The 27,677-nt window shown below is 57.0% G+C and overlaps 1 protein-coding gene across 1 annotated transcript in view; it reads left to right on the forward strand.

Moving 5' to 3' along the window:
- ARRB1 (arrestin beta 1) overlaps positions 1–24,629 on the forward strand; it is a 67,228-nt gene extending 42,599 nt beyond the window's left edge. The window contains exons 2-16 of the mRNA XM_008149982.3: positions 4,968–4,998; positions 6,849–6,909; positions 9,694–9,738; positions 10,425–10,621; positions 11,895–11,954; positions 12,481–12,548; positions 14,629–14,764; positions 15,643–15,727; positions 16,176–16,248; positions 17,259–17,396; positions 18,039–18,122; positions 19,387–19,410; positions 22,009–22,079; positions 22,892–22,943; positions 24,228–24,629. Of these exons, the coding sequence (XP_008148204.1) occupies positions 4,968–4,998; positions 6,849–6,909; positions 9,694–9,738; positions 10,425–10,621; positions 11,895–11,954; positions 12,481–12,548; positions 14,629–14,764; positions 15,643–15,727; positions 16,176–16,248; positions 17,259–17,396; positions 18,039–18,122; positions 19,387–19,410; positions 22,009–22,079; positions 22,892–22,943; positions 24,228–24,339 (1,237 nt within the window). The 3' untranslated portion in view covers positions 24,340–24,629. The remainder of the gene's footprint in view (positions 1–4,967; positions 4,999–6,848; positions 6,910–9,693; positions 9,739–10,424; positions 10,622–11,894; positions 11,955–12,480; positions 12,549–14,628; positions 14,765–15,642; positions 15,728–16,175; positions 16,249–17,258; positions 17,397–18,038; positions 18,123–19,386; positions 19,411–22,008; positions 22,080–22,891; positions 22,944–24,227) is intronic.
- The last annotated feature ends 3,048 nt before the right edge of the window (positions 24,630–27,677 follow it).

The raw sequence follows: 27,677 nt of genomic DNA on the forward strand, positions 1-27,677 counted from the left end.
GCTTTGATTGTATTTCCTCAATGACTAATGATGTTGAACAACATTTCAGGTGCTTATTGGCCACATGTGTATCTTCTTTGGAGAGATGTCTATTCAAATTCATTGTCCATTTCTAACCGGGTTATTTGCTTGTTTATTATTGAATTGAAATAAGGTCTTTATATATCCTGGATACTAGACTCTTATCAGATACATGATTTGAAAAGATTTTCTCCATTCTGTGGGTTGTCTTTTTACTTTCTTGACAGTGACCTTTGGAGCTCAAAAGTTTTTACTTTTGATGAAGTCAAGTTTATATCTATTTTTCTTTCATTGCCTGTGATTTTGGTGTCAGATCTAAGAAAGCATTGCCTAATTCAAGGTCATGTTTTCTTCTAAGAATTTTATAGTTGTAGCTCTTACATTGGGTCTTTGATCCATTTTTAATTCATTTTTGTACACAATGTGAGCTAGCGAGTCTAACGTCATTCTTTTGCCTGTGGATATCCAGTTGTCTCAGCATCCCTTATTGAAGAGACTGTTTTTTCCCCGTTGACTTGTCTTGGCTCCCTTGTCAACAATCAATTGACTATAAATATATGGTTTATTTCTGGTTTCTCAGTTTTGTTCCATTGATCTATGTCTATCTTTATGGAAGCATCACAAAATCTTGATTACTATAGCCTTGTAGTAAATTGTGAATTCAGGAGTGAGAGTCCTCCAACTTTGTTCTATTTTTCTTTTTCAAGATTTTCTTTTCTTTTTTTGGCTATTCTGGGTCATTTGTATTTCCATAAGAATTTGAGGATCAGCCTGACACTTTCTGCAGAAAAGCCAGTGGGGATTTTGATAGGGATTGCATTAACTCTGTAGATCAATTTGAGGAGTGTTGCCATCTTATCTTTTTTTTTTTTTTGTATTTATTTTTGTATTTATTGAGTACAAATTGAGCTCATGACAAATGTATTATTTTGAATCCTGATTTATTATGCTTAATATTCTATCATAGGCATTTCCCTGTGTTATGGAAGATGCAAACACAATTTCAGTGCAATGTAACATTCCATTGTTTGCCTGTACCACACAGGATTATAAACTCTCAGTTGTTGGGTAATCTACCATGGAAGGTACTTTGTTCTGGGTCCCTTGTGGTGCAGGTCTCTTCCTACAGGCTCAAATGAACACTGGGAGGACTGGTGGTTCACGGAACAGCAGCAGAATATTAGTGTAAAGTTGATCAACAGGTGGGGATGGGGCTATCTGGAGAAGCCAACATCCTGGTTCATGGAGAGTTGACCTGCCTCCAAGAAAAACGAATACAGTGGACATGCACCAGCCCTTAAATGCTCTGCCTAGAAATGAGATGTGCCGCTTCTACTCCTGATTCTTTAGCTAGAGCAAGCCACATGGGCATGCCTAACTTCATAGGACGGCAGAAATTTGCCTGGATTTGGAGGGGGATGGAGTATTGGTAAATATAGTAATATCTATATGCTACCGGTACCTCATGCTTATACATTCTATTCCATTAAACCAACAAAAGCAAAGTGCTGGTGGCAGTTCATTAAGTTGATTTCATTATCATCTAATGGGTTGAGATCCTTGGTTTGAAAAACATTGCTCTATCGACTTTCTTCTGCCCATGTCTCATGGACCACCATATGGCACACCCTAGGTAGAGCTGATTGGCCCGGGCATGGGACACCTGACCAAAGTTGGCCAATGAAATTTCTCTCCTGGGAATTGGAATTGGGCCACTCAGCAGTTAACAGTGGGAAGTGAGTGAGAGGCAGAGTAGGAAGAGGGTCAGAGTGAGAGCCAGATGCAAGCCAAAGTGATGGAAGAGCAGAAAAGCCCCGAGTAAGCAGAGAGAGTTGGTCCACAGAGACAATGGGGCAGCCGCACAGAGAGCAGTGCAGCCGGGAGAACAGGCAGCCCCGGAGGGAGAGGTGGAGAGAGAGAGCAACCGTCTGAGGCTGATGGCTTCCCTGATCCCGGCTCCAGCACCAGTGCATCCTGCCGGCGCATTCTTCCCGTGAGATTTTTGTCTCCTTATCATCCCCCCTCCTCCTTTTCCAGGGCTACCCTCGGTGGGTTTCTGTTCCTTGTCTCCAGTGAGCCTTAATCAGCTGGAGCACCCCTGGAGTTTTCTGTATGGGACCTGGCTGTGACTCTGAGAACCGGGCTTGTGGGCCATAGACGGGACTCGGGGTGGGGGTGGGGGTGGGGGTGGGGTGGGGGAGGGTAAACCAGACGCAGCCATCCCACAGTCTGGAAGTTTGGCTTCGATCGCAGTCTTGTGCGTTGGTGTTTGCTCTTCAAAGCGGACAGGCAGAAGCCTTCTGTGTGGTGCTGCACACGTGGGGGTCCCGTGGCCTGGACGCACCCCCACAGAGGCCCTCTGCTGACAGCACTGGGGTCAGGAAGCTGGTGGAGTTGCGTCAGGGAGGGCTTGGTGGTGTGACAGGGTGGAAACATAGCCACAGTTCGCCTGCCTGACCCTCAGTTTTTTCATCTCGGAAATGGGATTGTTGAAGGATCGGCAGTGTGTTTGGAAGAACACTTGGAGACATGTCTAGCCCATAACATGCTCTCAGGTCGTGGGCAGCTGCTGCTGTTGTTTGAGGAAACCATCGGCAGCCTAGCTCCCTGAGGGGTGGCGTGAGGGGCTGACGGAGCTAGTGACCGAGCATCCCCCGCCACTGGCCATGCTGCCTGCCTCTCGGCACCCTCTTTCTCCTCCTCACCTTCAATGGCCCTTTCCTTTCTTCCCCTTCCCTGCCTTGCCCACATGTCCCCTCTTTTCTGTTTCTGATCGGGATAAAAGCACCTGCTGTAGAAAGCAGCAGGGTTGATAGGAAGGACCCAGCTTCTAGAGGCAGACAGCAGAACTGGGTCTGAATCCCGACAGAGCCCCTGGCTTGCTGTGTGCTCCTGGGCAAGTTACTCCATCTCTCTGAACCCCTCATTTATCATCTATAAAATAGAGGTGATAATGCGCATTTTACAGTGCTGTCAGGAGAAACAGTTAACTGGGCACTTAGCAAATGCGAGTTTCTTCCTAACTCCCTTCCTCCCTTTTTTATCACCTCAGCCTGGCCTCAGCCCCCTTCTGTGCCCAGGATGCCACTGTCCCTCTCTAAGGGATGTCTGGTCCCCTCTGCAGGTCCAGCCCAACTTGGGAGCTGCTAGTTCAAACCATGTGATCTGAATTCTTTTTTTTTTTTTTTTTTTTTTTATCACTTTAGCAGTTATTACACTCCAGCTGACTGTGGCATCTTCACACTCCAAATACTGATAAATATTTATGAGGAGGAGAAAAGCTCAGAACTCCTAGGGGAGGTGGGGGAGGAATGTGCCAGGCCCTTCCTTGCAAGCCAAACTCAGACTCATCTGTGGTCCCCTGAGCCCCAGAATAAGGGGTAGGTGTGGGGGGCGGGGCTATGGTGGTAACTCCCCTTTTTGGAAGGATGACTGTGCTGTGACACGGTGGCCTCACCCTGCCGGGCCCTGGATGCCTGCTGGGTCTCCTGCTCCTGGGGAGGGATTTGGGCTGTGCCATCCCCCTTGGCTGTGTGTGGGCCTGCTCCATTGCCCTGAGTCTGCTGCATCTCTCTCTGCTTCTGACTGTTCCTCTCTCCCTCTTTCTGTTTTTTGTTTTCTCTTCATTTCTAATTCCTTTTAAAAAATCCTCATCCAAGGATAATTTTCCATTGACTTTTTTTTATAAATAGTGGAAGGGAGAGGGGGAGAGAGAGAAACATCGATGTGAGAGAGACACATCGATTGGTTGGTTGCCTCCGGCATGTGCCAGGGCCAGGGATCGAGGTTGCAACTGAGGTATGTGCCCTTGACTGGAATCGAACCTGGGACCCTTCAGTCAATAGGCTGATGCTCTTATCCACTGAGCCAAACCGGCTAGGGCTCTAATTCCATTTTTATTTTCACACCTGCCAGGCCATGTCTCTGTCCTGCCCTCTCCCTCCTCCAACATGTTCTCTTATCCCCCGGGTCTCTGCCTCTATCTCTCACTTTTCTTCCCTCCCTCCCAACATTACTCTGAGCATTCCTGGGGCTCAGTGATGGGGGAGAGTTGAGGGGGGCTCAGGCTCCCACACCCAGCTGCGGGGCGGAGGGCAGGGGAGCTGCCGCAGACGGCAGTGTGCTCCGGAAGGCAGAGTGAGCACTCGGCGGAGTCTGGGGCCAGGCCTCTCTTGCTGTGTGGCCAGGGGCACATCCCTTCCCTTTCCTGGGCCTCAGTTTCTCAGCTAATTCCTTCACTAGTTCATTCGTTCACCCACTCAACTAATATTTACTGGGTCCTTGCTACCTGCCCTTCAACACCCACTAGGTGACTCCTCTAGGCGCTCGGGACACATCAGGGAAGAAGGGAGACAGAGATGCCAGCCCGGGTGGAGCTGACACGTTAGCAGAGTGGACAGGCACACATGTGACCAGGAGTGATGGAATGGAGTAGGTTGAAGTGAGTGCTGTGGAGAAAGGAAAAGCAGAGAGAGAGAAGGAGTGGGAGTGTGGCGCGGGGCACAGGGCGAAGACCCGCACTTCAGGCTGGGCCAGCAGATCTGTGGGGGAGCGTGCCCCAGGGAGGGGACTGCCAGAGCGAAGGCCCTGAGGCAGGAGCCACCCTGTGTGTTGGAGGAACAGCCAGGAGGCCCCGTGGCTGGAGGAGGGAGGGAGACAAGTGGGAGTTGATGCTGGGAGGTGAAGGAGGCAGGGCAGACACTCCGACAAGACTTGTCCTCTGTGTGAACTGGGCGGAGTTCACGGAGAGCCCCGGAGAGCTATCATGGCAATAACAGTGGCTTGGGTGGGGGGTGAGGATGGCGATGGCGAGGTCTGACTATGCTGGGCACTGTTCTGGCTCTCAAGGCTTAGACGGTGCCTGAAAAACCACTCCAGGCCCCTTGTCCTGGGTCCTGCAGGGCCTTCCCCTGGGTGGGACATGCTAACCCTCTTTCTCTCCACAGGGTGTTCAAGAAGGCGAGCCCAAATGGAAAGGTGAGTCTGCAACAGCTGCACCCCAGCTCCTCCCTGACCCCGAGCTCTCACCCTCTCCTGGGCACGTCCACGGACCATGCAGGACCCCGCACACCCTCCTGGGAGGCCTTTAGGAGCCTTCGCCGCAGGGGGAGGGGTCTCCTTGGGAGTCTTTCTGTCTGCGGTTGGGGACACTGAGCTCTGGAGAGATCTCGCCCAGCACCCTGGCAACAGAGTATTATCCAACCTCATGGTGGTACAACTCCCCTGGACTTTAAGGAGCCCCTGCTCTGGGGTGGGGAGACGCAGCCAACCCCAGAGAGACTTCAGCGTGAGTGCAGCCACTGGAGTACGTCCAAGGGCCTCAGGGCACTGCTTCCCCCGGGGTGAGCAGCCGGAGCCTCTCTGCTGAACCTTCGTGTCATTTAGGTCACAGGGGCAGCTCCCCGCGCCTGCCCTGCTTTCTTTCTTCTCACACGCCCCCGGCTCTGTCCTGCTTTCCTCTCACGGCAGATAGATATTACTGACATCATTCATGTCGGGCCCCAGCCAGTGGGTGGGGATTGGGGAGGGTAGATGGAGATAAATAAGGCACAGCCCGAGCCACCCACAGCCAGAGGGGGTAGGCAGACATGACAAGTGATCATTTTCCATTTAAAGGGGCAGATAGGAGGTAAAGGGCTGTCCAGGGGCTGCGGGACCCAGCCCCGTGGTCAGGGACGGCTGCCCCCAGGAGGTGTGGTTTCCAGGCAAGGCAGGGTGCAGAGAGCATCTGGGCACGCACGGACATCACAGGGCGTGTGGGGGGGACCGTGGCGGTTGCATCTGAGTGCCCAGAAGGAGGCCAAGGGAGCAGGAGCTGAGGTGGGGGAGGCTGCAGGGCTGGGTCCTGCGGAGTCTGGGGGCAGGCTTAGCGGCTGGGACTCCGCCCTGGCTGGCGAATGGCACCTCGCATGCTAGCGCAGCAGACACCACCAGTCAGTCACCTTTCCTGCTGAGCCAGGATTCCATCCCAGGTTCTGTCTCAGCCCAGGGCCCCAGGCGCTCCTGCCTATCGATCAGAGTTGGCATTTGGATGAAACCCATTTGTCATCTTACCTCTGGGCACTGAGGAGCCATTAAAGGGTTTTCAGATGGGAATAGCATCGTCAGATTAGCGTTTTAGGAGGGCCAGGCTGGCTGAGGAGGGGTGTGCGGCTGCAGGCGGCAGACCATGGAGCGGCTGGGGCGCAGTCCAGGCAGGAGTGGCTGTCGGAACAGAAAGGAGGGAAAGGAGGGGTGCACTGTGAGGATTTCGGGGTTGTGGAGGAGCAGGAAGTGTCCAGGATGACCCTCTGGATTCTAGCCCGGGGTCTTCCCTGAAGGATGGCTACCGCGTGGGGCGCCAGCTGCGGATCCCTCGCTGCTCCAACACCTTGCCTGAGTGGGTTTCTGCCAGACTGTGTGGGACTCAGTGTTCAGAGCTTCACACTGGCATCCCTGCTCCGGGTTCCCCTGGCCTCTCGGAGATGCGCCCAGGACTCCGGCTTAGCAGACCTCTGCCGCGGCCGCGGCTCCACCCTCAGGGGTGCTGGGCGAGATCTCTCCAGAGCTCAGTGTCCCCATCCGTAAAATGGAAACAATGGCAACCTCTTCGTAGGAGTTCGGGTTGAGTAGGTGCTTTCCAAACTGCACCAGGGTTTGCTATTCTTGGTATTGGGGCTGGGGCTCAAGCGCAAGGCCAATCAGGGTTTCAGTGAGGGTTAGGGGTGGGCCTAGGCACTTCAAGGGCAGCTCCCAAGGTTTTCTCCAGGGCGAGGGCCAGTGGCTTTACAGGAGTGTGTTCTCCGGGCCCACAGCTGCTCACGTAACCTTGTGCCTCTCCTCCCCAGCTCACCGTCTACCTGGGAAAGCGGGACTTTGTGGACCACGTGGACCTCGTGGACCCTGTGGGTGAGTCTCTGGAGGCCAGGGAGGCAGGCACTGGGGGGAGTGGGCCTGGCCAGGCCCCTTCCAGAAAAGTGTGCGTTCACGCAGCCCAATAACAGCCCTCAGGCCTCTGGCGCCAGGAATGGGGTGTGAGAAGCTTCCTGCATCCGTCAGGAAACACTGACGGAGCAGCTACTTTCCCCTTAGCTGAGGGCCACGTGGGACGGACTGAGGTGAGACGCAGGGAAGGCATCCTGATGATAATGCAGGATGAGGATGAGGAGGGCAGCAGCCACCCCTTACTCTGTAAGGCTTCTGCCAGACACCAGGGGTCGCTACTGTTATTACCCCAGCTTTACAGACAGAGAGACCAGACCCAGAGAGGTTAAGTGACTTGCTCCAGGTCACGGAGCTTGTAGGTCAAGGGTCCTGGACTCAAACCCCACAGGCTGGCTCTGAGGAACCTTTGCTCTGCTGCCCCCTGGTGGCGAGGGCTGGGAGACGGACGGAAAACCGTGGGGCTTCTGAAATGGAGACTGTTCTCACGGACTCAGGTCCTCCCAGGGCCTGAGACACCTTCCAACGTCTTATTCTCGGTCAGGGCTCCTCAACCTCTGCACGCGTGACATTGTAGGTTGGCTAATACTCTGTTGCCGAGGCTGTCCTGGGCACTGTAGGGTATTTAGCAGTATCCCTGGCCTCCACCCAGGAGACCCCAGGAGGACCCCAGCCCGGGAGGACATAGAGTGTTTCTAGATATCGCTAAGCGTTCCCCTGGGAAGGCACCGTGACCCCTGGTTAGGATTCTAACATAGCTTTCACCTCACTGCCTTCCCATAACTGCTGGGGGGAGGGAGGCCCCAAATTACTCCTATTGGACACATGGGGACAGAGAGGTTAAAGGATATTTTTAAAGAAACACATGAGCAAACGAAAGTGAGGCAGGTGGAGGTGGCCGCTTGGAAGGATGGGCCCTGGGACTGCATGTGACCACGTCCCGGTGAGGAAGCTGGGATGTGCTGTTCGGGGGGGAATCCGGGGACGGGGGCCTCTGTCTTCACACCCGGAGGCTGCCCCGGGCCAGGAGGGCCGGAGCGAGCTGACCGCGTGGTGACGGGGCCCAGATGGGAGCGCAGGCTTCAGCTCTCTGAGAGGAAGACCCTGTGCCGTTGGGGCAGGAGGCCTGGGGGGCCCTGGGTCGGGAGCGGGTGAGCAGAGCCTCGAGGCTGCAGAGAGGTCAGCTCCGGTCCAGGTCCCCCCTTTCTGCCCAGAGCAGGATGCCCCACTCTTCTTCCCCACTCTGTCTGGGGACACTGTGTTGTGTGCTGCGAAGCTCAGTGTCCCCTCTGCCATTGGCATCTCCTTCCTGAACTGGTCCCTTGGAGGCCGTGGGCAAGCACCCCAGTCCACCTGTGGCCTGCCTCAAGGCACAGCTTCGGACCCAGCGGCCTCGGAGGGAGGGCAGCAGAGGTGGCACAGAGCCGGGGGCGGGGGGGGGGGGGGCAGCAGGAGGGGCAGCACGCCGGCACCCTGAGAGCTGGGCAGCAAGTGTCCGCAAGAGCGCCGGCCTCATGCCAGCCCTGCGCTGGGCCCTGGGGTCCCAGAGAACTGCCTGCAGTGCCCCTTGGTCGTCTCTGGCTGACCCTCACTTGCCCTTTAAGACCTGGTGACCGCTTTGGTCCCCAGAGAGCCTTCCCTGACGCCTGGCTGGAAGGAGTGCCCTCACGGGGGTGCCCTCTGCACTGATGGGCCACTGAGCCCTGGTGCCCAGGCACCTAGGAATGCCCTCAGTAAAAGGAGGGAAGATGCAGGGCAGGCTCGGGGAGGGGCGGGACTTCCGGGCCAGCTCTCCCTCGGACCTGCCCGGCATTGGGGTGGGACCTAGGCCCTGTGGGCACTCACTTCCAGATGTGGGCACTCCCTCTCAGACGCCCTGAGAGGCCCGCTGTGGGGGCAGCGGGAGGTGGGGGTGCGGGCGGGGCAGGGCAGGGGGTGGGCAGAGGGAGACGTTAGCTTGTTCAGGGCCTATAGCTGGGTCGAGTTCGGCCAGAGGTGACTCTGGGGATGGGAGGCAGGGGGGTGGCCCGGCCTCCTGGGGGGTTCTGGGAGAGACGACGTCCTTTGTGTCTGGCTGGGCCAGGCCTTGGGACATTCTCCGCGGTGCCCCCATGCCCGCCACCGCTCAGTGCTTTGTACGTATTAACTCAGCCCGTCCTCACGGAGCCCCGCGGGGCAGGTCCAACCGCATCACAAACCCGATCTGCAAATCCCAGGCCCCAGAAGCTCCGAAAGCTAACATTGTTCCTCAGTTTGATGCAGGATTCATTTCATGGCAAAGCCTGACCGGAGCGCAGAGGAGGCCATTTTTGCCTCATTTGGCTGCTCAGTGAGGCTGTTCACGCTTCCCAGCGGAGGGAGCCAGGGGTCTGATCAGGGCTGCTGCCCGGGGCTGCGGAGGGAGGGGTTCAGAGTACAGGGAAGATGTACCCCACGGCCTTCCTACAACCCACAACGTCTAAATTCCCGGTGACACCCTAGAAGGGGGCTCCGGACCGGCTGGTTATAGCAGATGAAGAGAGGGAGAGGCCAGGAAACTGCCCGAGCCCCCGCGGGGTCTGAAGGGCCAGCCTGGGGCGGGAGGCGGGAGCGGGGTGCCGTCCCCCGGCGCTGGTGTCCCCGTTTCTCTCCTGCTGCTTTCGGACAGACTGCTGCTTTGGGTTTGGGCTTGGGCTTGGCTCGGTGTTTGGGGCTTAGGGGTTTGAGAGGTCACATTGGGAGGGTCTGCTCAACTCGCTGTCCTTCCTCCAGATGGCGTGGTCCTGGTGGATCCCGAGTACCTCAAGGAGAGGAGAGGTGAGGGCCCCACCCCGCCTGGCCAGAGGCCTCCTCTCCCCCAGCCCCCCAGCCTCCAGTCGGGGCCTCCCTGACTCCCAGGCGGGACAGCAGCCAATGATACTGCCTCTCCCCGCCCATCCCCGCCGTCCTTCCCTCCACGGCCCCAACGCGCATCCGAGCAGGCGCCCCCCGCCCCATGCCCACCTGGGGGAACCCTGGGCATTCCACCTCAATTCACCACGAGGATCGCCAGGATGGGTGGGGAACAGGGCAGCAGTTGGAGTCATTTTACATGAGAGAGAGTTGATTGCAGGGGGGAGTGAAGGGGGTGTCCAAGGTGAGCAGGCAGACAGGAGGCAGAGGTCAGGCTGGGAGACGACCCCCTGCCTTCTGGATGCCACCCAGCGCTTGTTTCCCCTCCTCCGCCCTCCGCACCTGTGCCCACCACATGCCCTGGGCTGGAGTCGGGTGGGGGTGGAGGACAGGACCGATCCAGCAGTCGGCCCCCACCTCCTCCAGGAGCCCCGCTTCCAGGCACCCCATGCCCCTGTCCCAAGGGCAGTGCGGCCCTCCCCGCCATGGGAACTTGGGGACAGACCCGTGGCCTCCAGTTGTCTCCATCTCAGGGCGACAGCTGCTGCCGTGGGGGGCTTGTCTGCTGCCCCCCCCCCCGGCCGCCCCCTCAGTGCCCCCTGCTCCCACAGTCTACGTGACACTGACCTGCGCCTTCCGCTACGGCCGGGAGGACCTGGATGTCCTGGGCCTGACCTTTCGCAAGGACCTGTTTGTGGCCAACGTGCAGTCCTTCCCGCCGGCCCCCGAGGACAAGAAGCCCCTGACCCGGCTGCAGGAGCGCCTCATCAAGAAGCTGGGCGAGCACGCCTACCCCTTCACCTTTGAGGTCAGCGACTGCCAGCCCCCCGGGCCCCGTTCAGCAGCCCCACCTATAGGAAGCCCTCTGGGCGGGTGCCTGGGGGCAGCAGCTCCAGTCACCTGGTCCCCAGGGGAGGGTGGGACGTGGTGCACTGTCACGTCTCTTACCTCCGAGCCACTCCCCAGACCCTCCTGGTTCCAGGTCACGGGGGTGGGGGGGGGGGGTGGGGGTGGGGGAGGAGGTGGAGGGAGCTGCAGAGACAGAAGGAGCCCTTTCTCCCCCCTGGGTCACTCACTACAAGGCCCTCTCCTGCCTCAGGCTGGCTGCCCACTTGCCCGGCTCCCCAACGAGGGATGGCAAGTAGTGGATTTCCTGGCTCGGCCATCTTTCCATTCCGGGACTCCGAGATTCCGGGTTTTACAATGCCCTGTTTCTCAGACTCTGTTTCTGTAAGGGGGTGAAATCTCCTTGCTCTCTTGGAGGGCTAGAGAAGGGGGGAGGGTACGGATCATCCTCCCCGTCATGCACGTATTGGTTTCCCGTGGCTGCGGTAACCAAACACCACAAACCCGGTGGCAGTGAAACTCGCCGATTACTACCTTAACGTCCTGGAGGTCACAGGCCTCCCCGGGCTAAAACCAAGGTGTCAGCAGGGATGCGTGCTTTCTGGAGGCTCCGGGGCAGGGTCCTTCCCTTGCCTTTTCCAGCTTCTGGAGACCGCCCACATTCCTTGGCTCGCAGCCTCCCCCCACCCCCCATGTGGAGTCAGTCTCACATCCCATCACGGATGCTGACTGGCTCTCTTCGGCTTCCTGCTTTCACCCTTAAGGACCCTGGCCCAAGATCCTTAACTTAACCACATCCTTAAAGTCCCTTCTGCCACGTAAGGTAACAAAGTCACGGGTTTGGGGGATTAGGATGCAGACATCTTTGGGGCCATTATTCTGCCCGCCACAGTAGACATCATGGAAAACTCTCTGTCTGCTGTTCTGTGAAGACTGGGCTAGGCTAAACCCTTTAGATACAAACAAAGCACTGACGTCCTTGGCTTTCCTGCAGCCCCTTTGGGGTGTGGCTTGGGGAGGTCTGATGGCGGAGACACGGTCTGTCCTCTGGAGCCCCTGGTCTGATGGAAGAGACATGCCTGTCCGTGGGGGCCCCTGGTCTGATGGAAGAGACTTGCCTGTCCGTGGGGGCCCCTGGTCTGATGCCTGTGGGTGGGGGTGGGGCCCATGGGGAGGGAAGTGGGGAATGTGACAGGAGGCTCATTCTGTCTGTATTCTGTCTGTCCTCTTAACAGATCCCTCCGAACCTCCCATGCTCGGTGACGTTGCAGCCGGGGCCGGAAGACACAGGGAAGGTGGGCCACCCCCGAGGGAGCATCTCTCTGAGAGGGAAGTGGCACCAGAAGTGTCCCAGGCCCCAGACCTCTGAGCCCGTTTCCTCCTCTGCACAAGGGAGATAACAGGATGTGCTCCCCGCGTGGCTGGGAGGGTGGAGTGAGGCCCCGAGCCAAGGCACCCAGTGCCCGGTCTGCACCCGGAGGTGCTCCCACACGGGGCACTGAGGCTCCTGTTGTATGTCTGGGCGGCTGCCCTGGTGAGGACGGCCACCCAGGCGAGGCAGGAGCCTGGAGAACAGAGCCCCGTGCGGGTGCTTGGGGAGTCCCTGTATCGGGGGCGCTGGGGAACGGCTCTGTGAGAAGGTCAGGTGGCAGCCACAGAAGGAGGCAGCACGGCCCTGGGGCCAGACCGAGGGGCTGTTGGGCTGTGGGAGCTCGGGCTCCCGTGCCGGCATCCTCCTTTGTAAAATGAGAGGGTGGCTGGCCACGCTCTGGGGACCCTGCTCGCTCCAGGGCCCTGTGGTCAGTGACCCCTTCCCCACAGGCCTGTGGTGTGGACTATGAAGTCAAAGCCTTCTGTGCAGAGAACCTGGAGGAGAAGATCCACAAGCGGTGAGAAAGAGGGGCGCGGCTCCTGGCGGGGGTGTGGGCTGCCTGCTGGCAGAGCGAGGGAGGCCGGCTGGAGCGTCAGAAGAGATAAGTGACAATACCCGGAAGTGTTCTGGGAGGGGCCCACACAGTCCAGCTTTGGGAGCTCCGAGGAGGGCACTCCGGAAGGCCGGCGGGCCGTGGAGGGCTTCCTGGAGGAGGCGGCTCACTTGCCCTGGCTCAGGCCTCGGCATTGTTTTCTTTACACCATTGCACCTGCTTCCTCCATCTCCCTGCCTCTAGTCTCGTCCCCTCCAGATTTTATTTTATTTTATTTTTTCCTTTGTTTTGGAAACCCCCTGAAATCCAGACTGTGTTAAAATAGTGAGCTTAGTGATTCCCAGGCCTTCCTGGGCCCCGTTTCCCAATTCTCCTCCTGGGAGGCCATCCGCAGCAGGTGGTGGTGGTGGTGGGTGTCAATGGAGGCTTCGAAGCAAGGGAGGGAAGTGGAGGAAGTGAAGGCACCCAGGGGAAAGGCAGGGGAGGTCAGCTCACGTCTCAGAGACGGGAAGTATTCTCCTGGAGGGGCACAACCCGGGCAGACAGAGAGCCCAGGCTGGCAGCCCCAAACAGCCGGCCCTGACTGTGGGGTGGGCTTCCTCAGCCCCAACTCAGATGCACCCCACTGGGACATTTCCTACAGGAGGCGGGCTGAAGGCACTGCAATCTCTCAGGGAGTGGGCTCAGTGCGCCACCTGGTGGCTGTAGGTGTATTGCAGGCATCTCCTGCCTGGGCAACTTGTGTGTGTGTGTGTGTGTGTGTGTGGGTGTGTGTGTGTGTTGGGGAGAGAAATGGGACCCTTCTTCCTTGCTTTTCTGTCCCCAGAGAAAAGGGGGTGGGGTGTGGATTTGGGTGGAGCCTGATCAGAGCAAGAAAGAGGAGCAGCGTTGAGAGCCACCGCCCTCACCTCACCATCAATGGGGCATTTAAGTCCTGACTACTAATAATGATATAGCAGCTATCATTTATCAAAGATTTATTAAGTGCTGGACAGTATTCGAAGTGATGGACATGCCCGAACTAATTTAATCCTCATAGCTTACCCTAAGAGAGTGGTCCTGCTACTGTTACTGTTTTCCAGATGAGGAACTGAGACACAGAGGTCAGTGTACTCAAGGTCAGTTAGTAAGGGGAGAGCGAGGACTTTCACCCTGGCTATCTGGTTCCAGGGGATGGAGGTGGCTTATCTGAGAAATGGGGGTGCCAGCATATCTAACCTGTCATGGAGACTGCCTCACCGAGCCCCTTGTCCCCCCTGTCCTTGTTCCACCCTGAGCCCCAGTCACCTTCATCGAGCCCCATCTTGTCTCTGGGCCTCCTCTCCCTCACTGAGTCTTTATCCTCTTCCTTGGCCTGCACCCCCTGACTGAGTCCATGCCCCGTCACTGACCCCGCCTCCTCTTCAAGGCCCCATTTCTTCACAGGGTCCACGTTCCCTGCATATTTTTATTTAATAGGTAGTTAGCAGGCGTTTGTTAGACGGCAGACACTGTCACAGGTGCTGAGAATACAGCAGTGAACGATTTAGACAAAAATTTCTGTCTTTAAGGAGCTTACACTATCAGATGACACAAGGAATGCAGGACGTGCTACCAAGACAAACCCACATGACGTGCTGCCGTGGGGTGGTTCGGCTCTGATGTTGTGGGGGTTCAGACCATGAGAGGATCCAAGTGGGTAGATCCAGGAAGGCTTCCTGGAAGAGGAGGCATTTAGCTGGGCCTTGAAGATGAACGCACACGAGGGCAGAAGCAGTGGAAAGAGGGTCTTATAGGTGGGGCCCCAGTGCGAGAGCAGCTTCAGAGAAATGACTAGATAGGACGTCCGGGATGATGGTGCGGAGGTGGGGGTGGCTGGGACAGACGGAGGAGGGCCAGATGGCGACCAGGCCCCCATGCCAATCTCTGCAGTTTGGACTGGAGTCTGAGGCCGTGGGGAGCGATGGCAGTTAGTCTCTTGAGCAGGAGAAGGATGTGAGGATTGCAAGGAAAGGGGGTGGAGGCAGGGGACTCTGGTCATCATTCGCTCTGCCGTCTCCACTAGGAATTCTGTGCGCCTGGTGATCAGGAAGGTCCAGTATGCCCCGGAGAGGCCTGGCCCCCAGCCCACAGCCGAGACCACCAGGCAGTTCCTCATGTCGGACAAGCCCCTGCATCTAGAGGCCTCCCTGGATAAGGAGGTAGGCGGCTCAGAATTGGGGGAAGGGACAGGGGGGGGGGGCAGAGGGAAGAGAGCTGCTCGACCACGCTGGAGCCTCAGATCCCAGCTCTTTCATGGCCTCAGGACTCCTCTGTAGGAGCTTCTACCCCCAACTCTAGGAGCGCAGGGCGCAGGGGACCTGAGATTTCCTTTGGGGGTTTGGGGAAACCTCTTGGGACCTAAGGGGTGGCAGAAGAGGTGGCATGAGCCTGAAGGGTGTGATTGACTTCAGAAATCAGTGTACCTCCCAAAGGGTCCTGGGTCCTGGTCATCTCCCCACACCCCCATCCACCCTTGAGCTGTGAGCATCCCTTCTCCTGTCTGAGAACAGCTGAAGGCAAGTTCTTGGGGCAAGATTCACGCTGAGGTCCTTCAGTAAGGATTCAGAGCTGGTTCCTCAGTGCTCCCGACCCTTCCCCACCTTATTCCTGCTTCTTCTAGACCCTCCTGTGTCTCAAATTCCAGGCAGCCAGAGCTGGCCGGGACTTGGCACGCCATCACCTAGGCCAGCTCCCCCATTGTCCAGAGGGGGAAGCTGAGGCTTAGGCAGCCTGTCCAAGTCCCCACCACTCTCGTTCTGAGTGTCATTATTGTTTCTGGTGCTAAGCCAGGAGTGGAGCCCAGGAATATCACCTTCTGATTTAATATTCTCTCAAGGCCCCACAAAGGAACTGAAGTCTAACATGCCTGGTGGCTTAGCATCAGCGGGAAGGGGCTGATGAACTAGGGGCCAGTGTCAGAGTGGCCAAGGTCTGGGGAGCCCCAGGAGATGTGTGTGTGTGTGTCCTCTTCTGCCTCCCCCACTCTAGAGCTTTGATGTCCTCCCATCCAACCCTTCTCCCTTCTCACGCCTCCCAGATCTATTACCACGGAGAACCCATCAGCGTCAATGTCCATGTCACCAACAACACCAACAAGACGGTGAAGAAGATCAAGATCTCGGGTACCCCAGGCAGAGGGCCAGCCCGGGGGGGCGGGCAAGAGGGACTCCTCCCAAGGACAGGGGGTAGCCGAAGGCTCTCGCCTCCCTCGCGAACAGCCTTGTGAATAACGCCTGGCTGCAGGGAAGCCCAGGGCTGCTCTCAGCCGAAGAGTAAGGCTTTTGAGGCTGCTTATGGCCAGGGAACGAGTTCACTGTGTAAGCCGCCTCCTCTCAGGGTTCCCTGGGTCCGGGGCAAAGCTGTCCCCGAGGGGGAGATGTTGGTTATGGAAGGGATGGGTGTGTTTGGGCTGCCCTTTGGGTGGCAGAGGGGGGCGGTCTCCTGTGGAAGCCCCCAGGGGGCTCTGGCCATTGCCTGGGGCTAAACATCCCCAACTCAGGGGAGGAGCCTAGGATGCCTGGGAGCTGCCCCCCCGGACTCACACCGCCTCGTTTCCCTCTCCCTCCCCAGTGCGCCAGTATGCAGACATCTGCCTTTTCAACACAGCCCAGTACAAGTGCCCCGTGGCCATGGAAGAGGCCGAGTAAGTGAGCAGAAGGCCAGCCGTGGGCACATGGGATTGGGTGGGAAGAGAAACCCTGGGTCCACTGACAGGTCCAGAGGCCTCTGGCAGGGCGCTGGGCCTCAGACTTCCGCGCCACTCCTGGTAGATGAACCTGAGCAGCCTTTAAAAAACATCCACTCGATTTAGCTGCAAGAACGTGCATGCTACAGCCAAGGAAAAGACCCACTAACACTAGAATGACAGCCCAGCTGGTATGGCTCAGTGGCTGAGCATCGACCTATGAACCAGGAGATTCCCGGTCAGGGCACATGCCCGGGTTGTGGGCTCGGTCCCCAGTGTGGGATGTGCAGGAGGCAGCCAATCAATGATCTTCTCTCATCATTGATGTTTCTCTCTCTCTCTCCCTTTCCCTTCCTCTCTGAAGTCAATAAAAAAAATAAAATAAAATAGAATAACAAAATAAGAGCTAATGAATATAAGGGAACTTCAGTCATAATGATATTGTACCTGAAACTTATATTGAAGTGAGATACTTGTTCTGAGTTTCCTAACAGCCAAAGCAAAGAGGTTAAGGCACTTGGTACCCAGTGTTTCTAGTCTGATAAAGGAACAATCCAGCTCATTGAGTAGAAGGGGTTGTATGGGAGGGTAGAGAATAATTATTTTTTACAAAATCTAGGTTTGAGGAGAGCTATTAGGATTGAGCATGGAACTTTGTTCCAAGCTTGTTAGCAGCTAAGGAAAGAAGAAAGATCTCAAGTGAAACATTTCTTCTCACCTGGAAGAAGTAGATGCTCCTATTGGAAGACATGTTGTTTTTTCTCCTGACCCTGCATGTACATTTTTGAGTAGTTGCATTTCGTTTCATTTGTCCTATATGTGTGGGTCTATGTACATGGAATAGCAATCAGTATGTCTGTAACTAAAAAAAACATTTTAAAAATGTCACTCTGTGGTCTTGGAGATGTCCCGGCTGGGCTGGGGTTGGCTCCGGGGGCCATTTCTACACCTGCCTCCCTTCTCCCCAGTGACACGGTGGCACCCAGCTCAACGTTCTGCAAGGTCTACACGCTGACCCCCTTCCTGGCCAACAACCGAGAGAAGAGGGGCCTGGCCCTGGATGGGAAGCTCAAGCACGAAGACACGAACCTGGCCTCCAGCACCCTGTGAGGACCCGCCGGGGGGGGGGGAGGGGGGGGGGAGGGGGGGGGTCCACACCGCCTTGGCCCCACCAGTGCCAGCACAAGGCCTGGGTTAACCTCCTCCCAAGCGTGGTCCAGGGACCATCCTCGGGAGCTTAAATGGCCAGGGAAGCTGTCCCTTTGCTCCCCCCACCATGATCCAGGAATGACCCAGAGACAGGATGGGCCCCAGACCAAGGCCCCTGAGTGCTGTGCTCTTGCTTGGGGGGGAGCATCCTGGAGAGGCTTCCTGCGAGGCCGCAAACCCTAACCTGGTGCCTTCAGTCAGATGGGGTTGTCCCTGAGGCACAGTGAGGCTGCAAGGGAGGGAGGGAGGGAGCTCCTGGAATGGTCCCAGCAAGAGAGGACGAATGAGGAGGGGGTTGGGAGGGCTGGAGGGAGGAGGGCAGGTGTGGGGTGCTCCTCAAAGGCAGGGATTCCCTGCCCTACGGTCATTCCTTCCCCAGATCCCACCCCCGCAGGCAGCGCTTGCCGTTCTCACACATTGCCCTGCTCGCTCCTGGCCGCTGAGTGGCCCAGGAGAGGGACAGGTGGCTTCTCCCCCCACCCTGCCCCGTCTTGCCCACCCAGTGGTCTCCATGGACCGGCTCCCCTGTCGCCTTGCAGGTTGAGGGAAGGAGCCAACAGAGAGATCCTGGGCATCATCGTTTCCTACAAAGTGAAAGTGAAGCTGGTGGTGTCCCGGGGCGGGTGAGTGCTCCAGTCCCGCCAGGACCCTCGGCGCACAGAGGCGTGCCCTGCCCACCTGCAGCCTGCTGCCCCGTCCTGCCTGTTGGCTGGGCTTCGTAGCTGCATCCACTTGGAGGGCCTTGGAGGGTGAACCAAGCTCCAGGGCGTCCTGCTCCCTCTCTTCTTCCTTCCTGCTCCCCTTCTCCCTCCCCTGCCCCCTGCCCCTCTCTTGCTTCAGAGGCCTTCAGCCCCTTCCTTGCCCCTCCCATTCATCCCTCCTTCTCCTCCCCCATCCCCTATCTCCCCCATCCCTATCCCCCCCATCCCCGGGCTCATGGGTGGGGGGGGAGGCGTCCCAGAGTCTATGCTGTGGGTGTCCAGGGGGTTCTATGCCTCTCATCCTACCTGAGGGTGCAGCACCCACCCCCACTCATGCCCATGCTGATCTGCTGGGGAAATGGCTAAAGGGGCCGAGACTCGCACAGCTGGATTGGGGGTGTTCTGACGTTCCCACTTTCAGATGGAGAAACAGAAGCCCAAACAGTGCCCCAGACATGTCCTGCAGTCTCCCCGCCTAATCTCAGGTCATGGGGGTGGCAGGGGGTGGGGTCATGGCAGTGGGCCAGAATGTTCCCTGCCCTGGAGCACAGTCTGGGGCAGGGGGCGCTCAGAAAGAACCACCTTCCCCCGCATGTTGGACCCACGTGGGGTTATAGACCTAGATTTCTGATTTGGATTTAGAGAGTTGCCACAGGGATATTTTTCTAATTCACGCGTTTCTACAAAAAGGGTGGAAAGCTAATAACATTAGATGTCAGTCCCCTTTATTACGAGAATAATGCCTCATGCAGGTGGCAGCGGGGAGCACTAACCGCAAATTCTAGAACCTCTCAGAACCGCAAACCCGGGCCCCACGTCCTGTGACTCTAGCAGGACCCAGGCTGCCTCGAGCTGCTTCCTGGAGAAATCCTCGGTGACTCCCAAATGCTTCCTTCACCAGAGAGGCCTCCCAGGAGGCTCTGTGGTTAATTTTCATGTCTCCTCTGCAGACATGGATCCTGGGGCTCAGCGAGGCCTTGTAGGGGGTGTGGCTGAGCCTGACCGGATCTCAGCCCCCGGGGAAGGGCGAATGCCGTCTGTGTGTCCCCGAAAGAGCAGCCACAGCCCCGCAGGGGTGGGTGGGCGTGAGTCCCAGGGCAGCAGAGGTGGTGAATGAACATGCTTTCTGTTTTCTTCCTCTGAACTCTCTCCTGACCACTCCTCCCGCCTCCTCTGACCCACCCAGCCTGTTGGGAGATCTTGCGTCCAGGTAAAGTCCCTCCCTTGGACCTGACTGACCCACCTTTCCGAGCTGCAGGGCACGCGGTTGTAAGGAATCTTACCGGTCACTTTCAGTCGCCAGGCTCGGGCATGCATTGGGACTGGAGCCCTCTCCCGTGAGTCCGGGAGGCTGCAGTTCTCCCTTTGAAAACCTCAGGCTGCCCAAGCGACAAGGGCCTTTGCAGACAGCACGGCCACCTTTGCCGATGTAGGGAGCAGCTCCCAATTCGTCTGCATTATAGAATGTTTTGAGGAAACGCCAGCTTCGTGGCTTTCCAACTTGTGCACTCCTGAGAAAGAACTGCTGGCTGGCCGAGGGTTGCTAAGGAGAGGCCCTGTGGAGATCTGCCTTGGTAGGCAAGACTCCCTGGTCACCGGCTGGATCCACATACCTTCCACAAAAGCGTACGTCCCCAACGCAGTGGTTTTGCCTCCTTCTGCCACAAGATGGCAATATTGCTCGCCCCAAGAAATCAGTCCATTTGGCGAGGGGAAATTCAACTCAGTTCAGTTCCATTCAACGCATTTCAGTCAAGATTTCCTGAACCCAGCCTTGTGCCCGCCTCGTGCGGGGTGCTGAGGTTCCAGAGAGGGGTCATCACAACCCCTGCCCTCGGTCACTCAGGGTCTGGTGGAAGGGTAAGGTCCGGATTCTCCCATCTGTGTCCTGTACGGCCTGAGTGAAGGCTGCCGACTTGGTCTTCCACCAGCTTCCATTCTGAGATCTTCCCAGTGCACCTGGAAAAGCAATCCCTATTTGGAAGCAACAAGAGGGGGGAAAAAAAAAGCCAAGTTATTTATTTCTATTTTTAAAAGATATTTTTATTGATTTCAGAGAGGAAGGGAGAGGGAGAGAGAGAGAGAAACATCAATGATGAGAGAGAATCATTGATTGGCTGCCTCCTGCACGCCCCACACTGGGGATGGAGCCTGCCACCCAGGCATGTGCCCTGACTGGGGATCAACCGTGACCTTCTAGCTCATCGGTTGAAGTTCAACCACTGAGCCATGCCGGCCGGGCGTGAGAGCCACATTGTTTCAACGGCCTTATGAAACCGCCATGTTCTTGCTGAGTGAGGGGAAGTCTTGGTTTGGACAGGCACACACTTCCCTGTCTAACGGAGCCTTGTGCCTGCACCATCTCCTGGAAGTTCTAGTGGTTCTAGAACGCGGGCGCTGCTGTCCCCGTTTTCCAGATGAGCTCCGTGAGACTTAAAGACGTGAAGCGCTGCCAACTGAGTGGTGGGGCTGGCGGAACAGACCTTTCTGGCCGTCTGTCCCCTCTGTGTCCCTGTCCCTTCTCCCTCCTAGCAGGGCCCTGGGCAGCAAGGCCAGTGAGGTGAGGCTGTGCCTGGCAGTGCTCACAGTTGGCAGGGCCTCCTAGGTGACCCCCCCCCCCTTCCCCCAAGCTGAGAGGAGGAGCCTCAGGGCTGCTTTTGTCAGAGTGGAGAGGAGAAGGTGGGCGGAAATCACCTCAGTTCTGAGCTGGGTTCACTCAGTGGTTGAGGCTGTGAATCAGGGAGTCAGACTCCTGTCTATCACTTCCCAGTAATGGCTGCGTGCCCTTGGGGAAGACACTTTTACTCCTGGTGCCTCAGTTTCCCAACCTGTCCATTGGGTGCAGGAATAGCATGGTTGTGAAGATTAGAGTTGCTCTAGCCCAGCGGTCGGCAAACTCATTAGTCAACAGAGCCAAATATCAACAGTGCAACGATTGAGATTTCTTTTGAGAGCCAAATTTTTTACACTTAAACTTCTTCTAACGCCACTTCCTCAAAATAGACTCACCCAGGCCGTGGTATTTTGTGGAAGAGCCACACTCAAGGGGCCAAAGAGCCGCATGTGGCTCTCGAGCCGCAGTTTGCCGACCACGGCCCTAGGGTAGTCCTTGGCAGAGTCAGCGTCACGTTCGTATCTGGTCTTGTTATTATCCTGTCTGTCAGAAGCACTGGCTGGTGACAGCACCTCCCCACTGCCCCAGCCTCCATCCCCGCTCGGCTTTAAGCCTCTAGGCACAATGCAGATGGCCCCAGGGCCGGGGTTCCATCCAACCTGAATTTGGTTGAACTGACCTCAGCCGTGCATCTTGGAGATGGCAGGGGGCGAGGGCCACCTGAGCACTTTCAGTGGAGCCTCCTGGAGATGTTGGGAGACGGGACGGAGTGAGGGTCAGGGGAGTTCCCACCAGGAAGTTGGGAAGGGCGGTGTCACGATGGCTGTGGTGATTGGAGGTTGCCAGGACCCCTTGCCACCTCTGGAACCACCAGGGACCAAGATGCACACACCGTCCTCAGCCATCCTCTTCCCATCCCCGTGGCTCCTCCCAGCTCGTGGGAATCCAGGGATCCTTCTCAGGAAAGGGGAGGTTTCCATTCTTTTTGGAGCCCAGGAGAAGAGGTCTCCCAGGTCAACTTCCAGAGAGACTGAGGCTCAGAGAACCAGGCTCTGAGGCAGGATTTCCTACCTCTCCGCCCAGAGCTACCTCTTCTGACCATAAAACCCGCCCCCGTCCTCAAACTGACAGGGCGTTGAGTCTCACAACCACAGACTGGGCTCAAGGCTCACCGGGTCTGGGTCTCTGTTTCAGTGACGTGGCCGTGGAACTGCCCTTCACCCTAATGCACCCCAAGCCCAAAGAGGAGCCCCCACAACGGGAAGGTGAGCAGGATCTGTGGGTCACCGGGGTGGGGGTTTCCAGATAGCCGACCCCTTTCTCTATCAGCTGCCATGTTTTCCCATCACCCCACTTCCCTCTGGGTCAGCCTTTAGCCCAGGGCCACCCCTCTTCCCCGGCTCCCCAGGATCTTTTGTGAGGCCCACACTCCTATTTACATTTAACTCCCTAGGAGACAGAAAGGTCTGGCTCTGCTCTCTATTGGGAGGTGGGGTGGAGGGGGGAGGCTGGGAGTAGAGGGGCCCCACTGGCCATCCAGATGTAGGAGAAAGGGCTCCGTGGGTAAGGTGGCCCCTGGACACCATTCCCGTAGTTTTTCCAAGAGATTCCAGATTGGTCATACTTCCTGAAGACTATTTCAGTCAAAGAGACGTTACATAGTATGTTCCACAAAGAAAGAAAAATGTTCCCACAACTAGACTATGCAATGCTGTTGATTATAAAAACACCCCAAATTCAGGGATGTGAAAATGTGAAAAAAAGTGGTTGTTTTAGAGTAGGGGAAAGAGATGCATGGAAGACACGAAGCTACGTCACATTGGAAATAAGCCCGCAGGAGCAGGGTCCGGAGGCTGTTCCTTCTCCTGGGGATGCAGGGAGCCTCGGGGACCCTCCCGGAGCCTCTCATCTGCCTTTAGGAAGTTCTGGGGTATTTCTGAGACCAGGGACCAGCCTTCCTTCCCCACTCCCTTCTTCCATTATCCTCCTCATCTTAGCTTGGTTGTTCTGGGGCGGGGACCTGTGTCCCCATACCCACTCACACTAACCCATGGGTGCCTGCCCATCCTGTGTTTAGTTCCAGAGAACGAGGCGCCCGTAGATACCAACCTCATAGAACTTGACACAAAGTAAGCCAAACCTTGCCTGCAGATGTCTGGGGAGCGGAGGTTGGGTGGTGGGTGGGGCAACAGGGTCATTTGCATATGTGCTTATTAACCCCCGAGGAGCAGCTGGGCTAACCATGTCTGCTGAGAGCCACCTCTGCTGCCTCTTGAGCAAGCCGCTTGCCTGCATGTGACTTGAAGGACCCTCCATGCCTGCTTCCCTTCCTCCTGCCTCGGTGGGGTTTGTCTTCTTCCCTCATCCTTTGCACGTCCATCAGTCTGTCCACAGCACCTGCTTGGCTCACACAGGGCTGGTTCATGGCCCTGGGCTGGGGCTCTCATGTCCCACCCAGGCCCAACCAGTGAAATCAGGCAATGAGGTGGGGAAGGTTCTTATTGCTTCTGACTCCTGAGGCCTGATGTGGATTTCCCTGCGGCCAAAGGCCACCGGCTCACCGGGCAGTTGCCAGAGGGGGAGGACCTGGGCCAACATCATGAACCACCTCCAGGGCAAACCAGCTTTCTCGTTCCAGCTCCAAACCCACTCTTCCCTTGTCTCCCAGGAGATATTTGGGATGTGGGATTTCAAGACACCCCAGGAGAACACCCCCACACCGCTGGCTGAATTCTGGGGGACAGAGGACTCGGGTGGGCCTAAGTGGACCTGTTTCATAGTAGAAGGGAACTCATTGTTCTTGAAAGCAGTGCTTAGTCCTGAAAACCCACTCAGGCACCCCCTTCCCCCACCCTCCCTTCCTCTGCCCCCTGTTTAGATTTTGTACCCCCCCAAACCCTTCCTCTCCAAGACCCCTCAGGTAGAACGTGAGCCGGCACTTTGCTGGAGAAAGGGCCTTCACGGTTTTCTCTCCCAGTAAGTCAACCGCTCCTTCCTGTGCAGAAACCGAAATGCTTCCTGAGGGAGTTCTTTAGGGGGGTGGGTGGGTTCCTTGGGCCTGTTCTTGGGGAACCCAGAGTGTGCTGTGGACCTGCTGGTGGCCTGGCCTCTCACCGTGGGAGTGGGTTCGTCCTCTGGCCCCAGCCCAGCTACACCCGCCCCAGCGCCTCAAGAACCGGGTCACTTTTCAGCCTGTAGGCACGAAGGGCAGACGTATGCCTTCCTCTGCTGTGTCCACAACGGGCTGGAGGCCAGATGTGACCGGGTGTGCAGCCTGGCAGGCCTTTCTGCCCAGGGTCAGCCCACCGACTCAGTGTCAGTCCCATCGGCACGCTGGCCCTCTGACCCCCCTGAGGACGCCTCCCCTCCCTGCCCTGCAAACACCTCCCCGTTTCCCTTGTCTTTCCCACCAGCGACGACGACATTGTGTTTGAGGACTTTGCCCGGCAGAGACTGAAAGGCATGAAGGACGACAAGGAGGAGGAGGAGGATGGTACTGGCTCTCCACAGCTCAACGACAGATAGACCGGGGCCGGCCCCCGCGGGCAGCTCCAGGTCCACCCTCCTGCACGAGGCTGCTTACTCGTCTTCTTCCTGTTCTGGTGCCCCCTCCCCTTTGTTCTTCCGGTCTCTACCAGGGGCCCAGGGGTCTTCCAGGTTGTGGTGGTGAACCTCTGGCCTCAGGACGGGCCCCACATCACCACGCCGACCGGGCCACGTGCACCACCATAACCCTGTCACTGCAGTCACCTCTCCATCCTCTTCCTGCTGCCCCCCCAGAAAGGCCACCATGGCTCTGGCCTTGGAATTTGACTTGGGATGGGGAGCAGGGGGGGGGGGGGGATGATAGGGCACAGGACTTGGAAGGGTGGGGTTGAGGGGGTCCAGATGTGTGAGGGAATGAATGCCCACAGTCTCAGGCGGTTAACACAGTCTGGCAGCTAAGAGATGACCATGGTGAAGGCCACGCTCCTCTGGCTGGGAGGACAGACTGTGGATAGATTCTCAATGCCTTTTTGCCGTCCTGACCCACTGAACACCTCCCCCGCTCCCACCCCTGTCCCTCTGTGTCTGACAGTGACATTAGTGTAGACCCCAGGAGTGGACAAGAGCAACTGGACCGACTTTCTTACCAGCACTTAGCGAGTGTAAGGCAAGCTGTAGTCTATTTCAGTGTTGTCAGGATATAACCTCCTAGCTACCCTGTATCTTATGTGTGTGTCCTACCTATAAATATGCACAGAGAGAGAGAAAAGGAGGGGTCTTCAGAAAGTACCCCCCTGCCCCTCCTCCAGACAGAGTGAGCCGAAGCGACAGAGCAGGTTTCCGGAAGGGTGGCTCTGAGAGATGGGTGCAGGGGCGGAAAGGCGGGAATCTGTCCTGTCCCCTTTCTTTGTGGACTTGTTGGCGACGCCATGGGAAGCAAGCCTGGAAGTCTAAAGGGGTCCGGGGACACCGGTGTCCTCCTGCCTCTATCTACCTTGCCGCTCTCCAGGGCTGGGCTGGGCTGGGCTGGTCCTGTAGGCTGGGAGGCAGCACCTGTGGCCACCATACCCACAGGCAAAAGGGGTCCTTCCCCAGAAGGTGGCAGGGTCCATCGGGGGGCCCTCAACTAAAAGGGAGGGGGCTGCTGCATAGCAAGGAACCTTTTGTTTCCTTGGGGAGTTGATGATCCGCCCCCCATCGCCCCCGCCCCCCAGTGTTATGGGGACCCAGTACCCACTGTCTGGTGTGATTGAGACCTGGGGTGTTTCCAGGGCAACGGGATAGGCAAATAATGAGGTAGAAAGTGTTCAGAGGTCTCTGTTGTCTGGCCTTTGCTGCTCACTTACTGTGTGACCTTGGACAAGTTCCTTTCCCTTTCTGGACCTCAGTTCTTCACCTGGAAAACCAAGGGGTTTGACCAATGATCACAAAGGGTCCTCCCAGCCCTGGCCTCCTAAGAATGTGTGAACATTGACGTTTCTGGTTTAGTGGGTGGAGCCAGAGCCTCGGACCCTGTTCTGGCTGCCTCCCAGGGGACTCATTAGACCCCCAAGGTGGCAGGATCTTGGAGAGCTCCCACTTCTCTACCCCAGGCCTGGGAAGGGCCCTTCCTGGGCTTCTGGAGGTTGCCTGATGTCAAGGTGTGGCCATAGTTACCATGAGCTGCTCGACAGAGCTTGTATTTGCTGAGCCTTGGGGGGTGGGGGTGGGGAGGAGTACTTGTGATAGGACCTCCAGTAACTCACAGCCCCTGTGAATGCCGATACCTGAGGTTTACCTTAAACCCAAGCAAGTATATTGATTTATGGAGCAAGAGGCTCTCTCCTCAATTCCTGCTTCCTTCTATTTCTATCCCATACCTGTCTGAAAGGAGACAGCAAAATTTTATTATGTAAGTTGAATCTCAATCCTTTTCAATCCAGTGCCCCCTGGGATGGCCTGGGCAACCATTTACCATGATGAGATTACCCGGTTCCCATGCTTGGCACTGTACTAGCCCTTCACTTCTGAACCTCATGAAGGTTCAACCCTAGCGACCCCTACCCAGGTGAGAATCAAGTCAGCTCAGGACAGTCACCCCCGCCTGGCCAGACCTTGGGTCCTAGCTGCAGGTGCCTCAGGCATCGAGCCCCTACCAGAGCTTGCCGGGCTGTGTGCACCTCCCTGGGCAGCTGTAGAGTTGGTGAAATGCTGGAACAACACACCACAAGCATATGGTCTCCAGATGGAATCTTTGGAGCTGGCATAAGACCCTTTAGGATTTGGGATAATCACTCCCGACACCCCTTCTCCTCCATCTCTAACCTGTGCGCACAAAAGACCTGCTACTGGTTTCTTGAGCTCCTACCCCAACATCTCACTCACCCTTTTGTGTTTATCCCAGTGTTTACCTGAAATCTCTCCAGCTGCAGGAAGCATCATAGGCCCACCTAGCCTTTCACTCTTTGGGTGCAGGACTGCAGCAGGGCAGTTGGTCAAGTTCATTGGAAGTTGTCTTAACCATCCTTGGCTGATAACTTCATTGCCCTGTGCCGAGCACTGGAGATCCTGTCCTCAGGGAGCTCATGGTCAGGGGAAAGTCATGGGGGAGGAACGGGGCCGTTTTATTCAGAGCTCCATGGCTGCTGCTAGTCCATTTAGTGCCTTGATGTGAATTAGACATGGCGCCCCTTCCAGGTGGCCTCAGCCCACGTTGGAATGGACAGTTTTATGAATGGTGCACAGGCTGGAGTTTAGCCCTCCTTGCCCCTGGGCTGGTGCCCACCTGCAGAGTCCTATGCTGCAGCTCAGGGGACTCTCAGACCAGTATTTCCTCTGGCCTCGTCCTGAGAGAAGGGCCCACGGCATCTCTCCACGCTTCTGGTCGGCTCCACTCCCCCTGCAGCCCAAACATGACCGAGTCCTCTGCAGGGCCCCTCTCCATCTGAGTCATGAAACTGGGGGGTTGGAGAGCCCCCCTGGGCCCAGGCACCAGCCCACAGTGTCCGTTCTTCCTGTGCATGCATTTGGGGCCTGTGCTGACCAGGTAGTGCCACACAGGGACTTTCCAGTAGGCCATGCGGGTGGCATTTAGGTTGCAGTCTAGGCAGGAAGGAGGACCATGGCTCTGAGTGAAAACCCCCAGGCAGAGGGTCAGTGGACTCGGCATTCCTGCTGCGAGAAGAGTCGGTCCCAGGGAAACTAAGGACTGGGTTATTTGGTGAGACTCCACGGGCCTCCTCAGCCTCAGAGCCCAGACAGGCGAGAGTGGGCTCACTTGGGGTATGGCTTCCGCTGGGGGGTCGCTGACAAGCTGGCTCCCACAGGGTGCAGGGAAAAGCACGCTGGCCTGGCAGTCCACAGTGCCTCTCAGTTCCGACCGTCATCAGCCAGCTGAG

The sequence above is a fragment of the Eptesicus fuscus genome, chromosome 13 (genome assembly GCF_027574615.1).
Source record: "Eptesicus fuscus isolate TK198812 chromosome 13, DD_ASM_mEF_20220401, whole genome shotgun sequence".
Taxonomy (NCBI): Eukaryota; Metazoa; Chordata; class Mammalia; order Chiroptera; family Vespertilionidae; genus Eptesicus; species Eptesicus fuscus.